The sequence below is a fragment of the Pseudomyrmex gracilis genome, unplaced genomic scaffold (genome assembly GCF_002006095.1).
Source record: "Pseudomyrmex gracilis isolate BER0280 unplaced genomic scaffold, ASM200609v1 scaffold_3460, whole genome shotgun sequence".
Classification (NCBI taxonomy): domain Eukaryota; kingdom Metazoa; phylum Arthropoda; class Insecta; order Hymenoptera; family Formicidae; genus Pseudomyrmex; species Pseudomyrmex gracilis.
Genome location: NW_018024044.1, coordinates 1 through 8,579, shown reverse-complemented (window position 1 = coordinate 8,579; position 8,579 = coordinate 1). Strand labels below are relative to the sequence as shown.

At 45.1% G+C, this 8,579-nt stretch overlaps 1 protein-coding gene across 1 annotated transcript; it reads right to left on the bottom strand.

Annotated features, from left to right (window-relative positions):
- Positions 1-7,036: 7,036 nt before the first annotated feature.
- LOC109863178 lies at positions 7,037-8,098 on the bottom strand. The gene has a single exon (XM_020443389.1). The coding sequence runs from the start codon at positions 8,096-8,098 to the stop codon at positions 7,037-7,039; it is 1,062 nt and encodes a 353-aa protein (XP_020298978.1).
- Between the last annotated feature and the right edge of the window lie 481 nt (positions 8,099-8,579).

Sequence of the window (8,579 nt, the reverse complement as noted above, 5' to 3'; positions counted from 1 at the left end):
GTATAGGATCTCACTGAGGGCCTTACTGAGCATGGGTGACCCTACCAGGGAATCAAAGGATTCCCCGCCAGCATAGCCCCTCAGATCATAGATCCTAAGCCTGGACACCACGACAAGGTGGGGAGAAGTCGCCCAGGAACCTAACCTAACCTAACCTTGTCACCAGAGCCGGAAGGCCAGCCCAAGGTTACGACGCTGATGAGTTTGGAGAAGTCCTCGAGCTCACTGAGGGAAGCGTTATTGGAAGCTCAAGCGGAGCATGAGAAAAAAGAGCTTCGCAAGGAGGCTACACATTGGTCCAGCCTGGTGATGGACGAAATCCTGAACAGGGTCAGGTATACTGCGAGTACCTGAAAAATGAAAAGACTGATTATTAAGAGTCAAATGTGTTATTAAATGTATTTAATCATTATAACCATATGTTAATCGTAGTCTTAAGTGTTAAGTACCAAAAATAAGCGTACTTATCGGAAAACGTCGTTGTGACGACGAATGTCCACAGAAGATGGACAGACATATTTTATCGTACAAATTAAGTGCAATAGTTATAAAACTTCGCCTTAACCGAAGGTATTGCAAAAAGTACAAAGAGAGTAGAGACTATAAACACATTAAAGATTTACTTCGGGAACGTAGTAAAGTGTTTGTTGCGAATGGTCATAAGTTGGCCATAGTTTTACGTTACATTTTATTTTCTTTTGATTTATTTTTTATTTATTTTACGTTTCAGTTTTGTTGTGTAATTAAGGCTTTTATTGGTCACAAGGATAAATGTAGGCGCCGAACAAGTGCGGTGGTTTTGTTTTATTTTATTAATATGCTTTTAGTGGTGACCAGGTGTTGTAGCGCGTAGCGTTGGTAAAACAGGGTGCCGAGGGATCGAAGCAATCAGGTTGAACTGACTGGAGTTAGTGGTTCGAGTTAACGTACTTGCAAAGGTACAAGACTCAAATTTAGGAATCAATAGTTTTTAGGACGTAATTGGCTAGTTCAAAAAAAAATTCATTACTTAAGAAAAATTAAACCCATAGTTAGTTTCTGTTAATCAGTTAAAATACGCTCATGATAAAAAAATTCGGTAATCTAAATTTTTTGGAAAAAGGTAAGTTTTGAGATTAAGAAAGTTATTAAACGTTTTTAGTTTCTACGTGGGACTAGGAATCGAACCACTAAGTCAAAATTTCTTATTTGGAAACTTTGTCAAAGTTTGTTTATTAAGGATTTTATTTGCTATTAAAGGTGTACGCTCATATTAGCGAAAACTAGGGCGTTGAAAAACCCGATTAGTTCGAACCCACCTGGAAGTAATTAAGTCTCGGGAATCTTAGGTTTTTGAACGTACCTAAAGGCGCAGTCGCAGCGTTTGGTGTAAACCGCGCCTTAAGGTTCGAGCAAGACGGCCCAGCCATCTTGCTATGCAGTCTCGCTTGAGGAACTGAACGCGCCACACGTATCTTTCGTTAATGCGCGTCATTAACCCGGTTCCCGCGGCTCAGTTTTACGCTTTAAGTTATTTGCATAATTATAGTTATTAATCTTATTAGACAGTCTCTCACGGAACATCGTGCGGAACGGATGAGATATCCGCGCCACTGTGTGTGTTCATCGCGCAATAAATAAAGATACTCATTATTTTATATACTTAAAATTGAAACGAACAGTGTTGAGTTCATTCGTGCAAGTGCACGCAATTCCTGCCTTTTCCAAGGATCCCGAGGGTCGAGACATCCCCGCGGAAGGACGTAGGGCAGCCACCCTTGTTGCTGAGGGCAAACAGCAGCTGGCGACCGTGATTATATCAACAAGTAGTAAGTCCTTGACCAATTATCAGCCTAACCCCGGTCACAACCTAACCTAACCTTGTCACCAGAGCCGGAAGCCCCAGCTGCAGATCTCGGTATGCGTGGCGAAGAGGACCTGGAACGGGCCAGGGGAGTGTTAGTAAGAGCTCAGATCCAGTATGAGAAGATGGAACTCCGGAAGGAGGCCAATTACTGGGCAGCGCGCATCCTTGGAGAGGTCGTGGACAGCGTTGAGTCAAGAATAAGTGCCTGAAACAGAAAAAAGGGCTTATTGGACTTAAAAGACATTTTTCGTAGATTAAGCGTTAACTAGTATGTAAGCCGCAAGTGCAAGCGTAGTACTAGTCATAGCTTAAGTTCATTTTTGTTAACAATAAAAAACAATAATAAAAAACGCTCCTGCGAAAGGAGAGGTATTGTTTGATACAGTTGTTAGGTTTGAGAAGCTTAAGCGTAACAAACAAATCCTTTAGTAAAAAGGAGTTGCGCTGGTCGAAGGAGAGCAGCCGTCGCTGCGTTTGGCGTTGTGGTTGAGTTTTATTTTAACGACTGTTTTATTTTCTTTTTAGAGAGTTGTACTGTGTTCTTTTTTAAGCGTTAACTACAGTTTTAAGTTTTGTTTTGTTTAAGTCCTGTACTAGGGTAGAACAGGTTATTTGCGTAGTAGTTAACAAAGGCTTTAGGTTTAAGGTTCACGGAGGTGACGTAAGCAAGGAGCAAACCCGTGTAGTAAGTGTGAAAAACCCCGAGGGTTGTTGTAGAGAGTAAAAATTTAAGGTGGTAGTTAAGGCCACCCGAGTGTTGTAATAAAGTCTGTTAGGCATAACGAGTTCAACTAACGTCGTGTAAGTCGTTAATTGAACTTTTCGAAATTTTGTTAAAGGTTCGACTTAAGAAAGAATTTTTGTATAGCGGGAAGCGTAAGCCTCCGTAGTATGTAGTAGTGACAAAATTTTTCCTTAATCGATTTGTTTAAGTAATTTGTTTATTTAACAAAATATTTAAACAAGGTATTGTTTGCACACTCCCACGGATCCTAAAGATGCAAGAAATCCGGCTTAGGTTGTGACCGGGGTTAGGTGTTTGAATAGATGAGACTTACTTTTTCTCGTCCCTATTCAACGGTCGCCAGGTGTTTTATCGCTGTTCGCTTCCTCCAAACACCAAGGATTTCGTCAGCCGCGTGTTTCAGTCCTTCCCCTCTTCTTTAACCTGAGTACATCTTTCCAGGGCACAGGGAGAACAAAACAACGCTCTTCACAAACACTACTTAGTTTTCACTACGTTTATTTTTTATACTTATATATTATACATAAATTTTTCACGCTCTTAATATTACTCGCGTAAAACAATAACTAATTCATGCGCAAAAATGAGCCGCGAAGAGCTTGTTTGTATCGCCTATAGATCCGCACTTGGCGAGAGCTCTCTATCGACTGCTTGCTCCGCCGCCTCTCCTGACCGCGCAGCTTCGCCTCCCCACTCCTCTTATTCTAGGGGCGCGAATAAGGGTAAGTATGTGTGTTGTGAGAATGTTTGTGTATGTGTGGTATGGATGGTGTCTGTTTTTCTACTTAATCGTGTGTTAGTGTATACATGTAGTACGAGTCGAATGAATGAGTTAATATGTAAGACTAGTATGGCTGAGCCAAGTGTGACCTCCTAGCTTGAATAATGTATGTGTGAACCCTTAGTTGATTGTGTGTGTGTGCGTTTTGAATGACTATGTATGTACGAGTTAACCACTGATAATAGTGTAGTTGGAGTGTGTGTGGTCCTCTGGTGTGCGTGTATCTTGTAAGAGTGTTTATTCTAGTATGTGTGTGTGTCTCTTAACTGATCCTATGTATGTGACTTAACGGCTGATTTTAGTGTGGATGGGATGTGTACGACCTTCTGATGTGTATGGTATAGGTGTATGGCCTTATGCGTGTATTTGTATATAACCTTATGTACGTGACTTAATGATTGTTTTTAGTGTGGACGGTGTGTGTATGATCTTCTGATGTGTATAATATAGGTGTATGGCCTTATGCGTGTATGTGTATATGATCTTCAAGTGACTGTAAGGGTGCGAGTTAAGGTGTGTGCCTGTGTACGTATACTGTGGGCTTGAACCCTGACTGATTGGTGTATGTCCGAACTGTTACTTGTTTACTTTTTTCCTGGGTGTGTATTTATGTGTATGTGTAACTTAACGCATGGGATTGTGTGTGTGTGTTGCGTAGGGGTATAACATGTTACTAATGTGTGATTGAGTGTTTATTTGTTTGTTTGTTTGTTTTGTGTGTGTTTGAGTGTACTTACAAGCGGCCCTTTAACTCAAACAACGACGGCAATAGAAAACAAGTAACTAAAATAATAAAACTAAAACTAAAACTAAAAAGAAATTTTTGCCTTTAACGGCTAATCACAACGGGTTATAAAACTTAGGAACTTAATATTGCCAACTATGACTACTTGAACCCTTAACTAAGACTTACTCGTTTTGGCTTAAAATTAGCTCTTACAAAACATGACTAATACTGTTTACCTGTTGCATAAATATATACTTAAACATATCCCTTTACGGGTTACCAACAAAAGAAACATAAATAACTAGTTTTGCCTTAACGTTCCTCTTGTTCCACAGGTTTTTGCTGACCGTCCTCCGCAGCCTTGATTATTAACTCCTGCTGGCCATTCCCCAAGTCCTGGTGCAGCCGATCCAGTCCGTGGTCGAAGTACTGATGGTCGTCCTCCGGTTGCCTACCAGTCCCGGGTGACAAGGTCACGCCCGGGAAAAGTCCCCGCGCTAGGAACTTTTCTTCACGAACAAACCTTAAGGCGCGGTTATCGTGAGTTCGTGTAAACGGTAACCTTAAGGCCAAGAAGGAACGACCACCATCTTAGTTCTTTAGTCTCACACGGAACCTCGTGCGGTACGGATGCTATTTCTAAAACACGTACGAATAACAAGTTCCGGGAGCTCGTTGCTAGCGCTAATTAATAATAATAAGTGCGTTAAACAATCCACTGTGATTACAGTGAGTGTAAACAGTGAGAGGAATAAATATACTCGTTATTTTATATACGTATAACCGAAATAAAAGGTGTTGTTATTATTCGTGCGAGTGCACGTGTATCCTGCCATTCCCAAGGATCCCGAGGGTTAAATCATCCCCGTAGACGGACGGAGGGCAGCCACCCTTGTTGCTAGGCGGTAAAAGCAACTGGCGACCGTGAAGAACATCATCAAAAGTAAGTCCTTGACCAATTATCAGCCTAACCCCGGTCACAACCTAACCTAACCTTGTCACCAGAGCCGGAACCACGTGAGGACTTGGAAGCGTGGCAGAACACGGGGCAACACCGGACGTTAGTCAGGGATGCGTTGCTGAACGCCCAGCTGCGTTATGAGAGAGCAGAACTCCGGAAGGAAGCAACAAATTGGGCAGAGTGTATATTAAGGGAAGTCTTGAGCGAAGTGGAAACAAGAACGTGTCCCTGAAAAGAAAAAAGGACTTTATTGGTTTTAATCGTTAATTGTTTTTTGTTATTATTGTTATGACTAAACAGGGTAAACTTACCTGCGTGCGAGCCAAAACTAGCGTATAGGTGTAAGACTAGTTGTAAGCTCGTGTTTTTTTTTTTATGTACACTTAACCAGCAATAAAGTAACAAGCCTAAGTAACGGGGCTTATTGTTGTAGGTAGTTTGTAATGCGGTAGAACAAAAGAGCGTAGCTAGAATAACCTCTAAACTTGGAAGGAGCTACGTCAGCGGAGAAAGAGACTGTAAAGCCAGGAAAAAGGCTTAAGAGTAGTTTTAAGTTTTATTTTACTGTTTAAGGGTGTTCTTTTGTTTATTGTGGTTTTGATGCAACTTTAGTTGTTTTGAGTTACCTAGGGCAGTTAAACGCCGTTAGAAAGGTCAGTCGTGTGTTAAGAGGTTGTTAACAATGTCTTTTAGTTTTAAGCCTGCGAGAGTGAGAATCGGGCTGTGAACAACCAGAGTTTGTTAGGTCTAAGACAGAATCACACGAAGACGACTTAAACGCTAAATAAAATAATTTAGAGAAACTGTTTAAGCAGTTAAAGAAAAGTGTGCGAGTTAAGAGTAAAGGTTAGGTTAACAAGGTTCAGCTAAAGATATTCACGCGTAGTATGAAAGAGAAAATCGTTAACTAACAATTTTGAGTTTTTGTTAAAAAATTTGAGTTAAAGGAAAATTTTGGTATCTTGTGTAAGAGAAGATTGTGGTGGATGCCAACATATCAAAATTTTGGCTTAATGAGTAATTTTGCAATAATTTGTTAATTAACAAATTATTTATATGAAACCTTGTTTTCCTGTCAGAGAAGGTTCGCAGCGTAACAAAAAAGGCGCTTAGTTCGCGCTCGTGTGAAAATCCCTAGTTTGGGGGTCTTTTACTTTTGTAGTTTGAACGCACCTAAAGGCAGGACCCACATGCGCTCATGTGAGTAGTGCCTTTAAGGCGAAGAAGAAGCAGCGACCATTTTGGGTCGCCAGTCGATTTACGGAAACTACACGAGACAGACGCGTTGCGCGAGAGTCGTGTTAAAACAAGTTTTTGTAGAGACTCGTGTGTTCGCTAAACAATAACTTTTAGTGATATTAATGTACATCGCGATATTATTAGTGTTAGACTTGTGCAATAAAGCATATTATATATATATTCGTGATAAAACTTTGTGTGTATCATTACGTGCGCGAGTGCACGTGAACAATACCTGCCATTTCAACAGAGTGCGGAGGGACAAACAACCCCGTGGGAACTCGAGAGGCAGCAACCCTTGTTGCTTGGAGGGAAGAAAGCAACTGGCGACCGTAATTTATCAACGAAAGGGTAAGTCCTTGACCATTACCGCGCCTAACCCCGGTCACAACCTAACCTTTTTTTTTTTTTTTTTTTGTCAAAAATCATCTTCAGGGGTTGAAATGATTCCATCACCGGTACTGACCCTGGAGTATTGCTTCGGTGATGGGATCCCTCCTGTGGCCTGGTGTTCGGGCCATAATAGTTCTTGGCCAGGAAGGTGTATCTACTGGCGCACTGTCGGTGTTAGGTTAGGTGGCGGAGCGAGGTGACCCGCTTCACGCCCAAACTCATCGTCGACGAGTTTCTTCCCGCCCAATGTGTGACCCGGAGGTCGCACATTTGGCTTACAACTGTGCTAGAGCACCCGGAACAGCTCTGACAGACCAAAAAAAAGGCCCGGAGAATTTTGATGATTACTCGGCACTACCAACAGGGGAACGTCCCCTGGCTTCTCTATCTCTCTCCGCCGTCTCCTTAGCGAGCATTACTGCTTCGCTAAAGGAGACGACCGCATCCCACACAACAACGTCGGTGGCCATGCCGCGGAATAGCACCGCCAGGGACAGGTCCGGTCCGACTACCTTACAGAGTGCTCTGCGTTCGGCTTTCCATGCAGGGCACTCGGCAAGCGTGTGACGAGCCGTGTCAACGGCTGCGTCACAATGCTCGCATTTTGGCGTTCTCGCTTTGCCAATACGGTGCAGATATTCGCCGAAGCTGCCGTAGCCAGCGAGCATCTGTGTCGTCCGGTATGTCAACTGACCCCGATGTGGTCGGTCAACCCACTTGCGGAGGACGGGGCCCAAGGCGAACCGTACCTCCGCGCCCGGCAGTCTGGGGTCGCGCACGCGAGCGCTCCACTGCCGAATCATCTCCTTGCGCGCCTTGCGCCGCAGCTCCGCGACGTCAGGAAAGGGATCACCCGGTGGGGGATCACGCGTTGCACGGAACGCCCGACTCAAACACTGAGCCTGCAGCTCGAATGGTGGAGTGCAGGCGAGCATCCCCGCTACCACGCCGGACACCGTCCGGTACGCGCACACAAGGCGCGAAGCCATCGTCCGCTGGAGCCGGCGGAGCGCGACGCACCCCCACCTACAGCGGAGAAGATCGTCAGCCCACACCGGGGCCCCATACAAGACGATGGAGTTGACCACCATCGCGTAAAGGCGGCGTTGTCGCTCGCCTGTGCCGTGCAAATTCGGCATAAGCCGTCCCAACGAGGAGGCCACCCGTTCCCCCTTCTCCAGGACTGCCTGAAAGTGGGCGCGAAACGACCACTGTCCGTCGACCAGTAGTCCCAAATACTTAATGTGCCGACGAACGGGCACATGGGCTCCAGCAAGCTGGATTCCCTCCGGCAACGGATCGTGGTGGCGGCCGGCAAAAGCAACCACCTCCGTCTTCTCGGGGGCCACCCGTAAACCAAGGCGCTGGATGGCACGGACCAGTATCTCCGTACCCAACATGGCCATGTTCACGGCCACCGCCGACGACCGCCCTTCCGCAACAAGGAGAGTGTCGTCGGCATAACAAACTAGCCGACACCCGGGGGGAAGTTCCTCACGGAGAACTTCATCGTAAGCGATGTTCCACAGGAGTGGCCCAAGGACCGACCCCTGCGGAACACCGCATACCACGCGGCGATGGTAAAGTCCATTGTCTTTGCCGACGTACGACACCTGCCTCTCGTGGAGATAGTCTTCCACAATCGCCCGGACGTAGTCCGGGAAGGCTCGGCACTCCATGGCAGACAGGATAGCTTGCCAGGGGACAGAGTTGAAAGCGTTGGAAATATCAACGCTGACAGCCACCGCAACCCCGCCTCTGGCAACTATGTCTTCCGTGTACCTACGAAAACGCAGAATGGCGTCGATCGTCGAACGGCCAACACGGAAGCCAAACTGCGCGTCATCCAAATCGCACCCAGGCTCCCGCAAATGCCTATGGATTCGG

Bases quoted from the DNA above. Each gene is read 5' to 3' on its own strand.
- LOC109863178 (XM_020443389.1), bottom strand. From the start codon at position 8,098: ATGGCCATGTTGGGTACGGAGATACTGGTCCGTGCCATCCAGCGCCTT.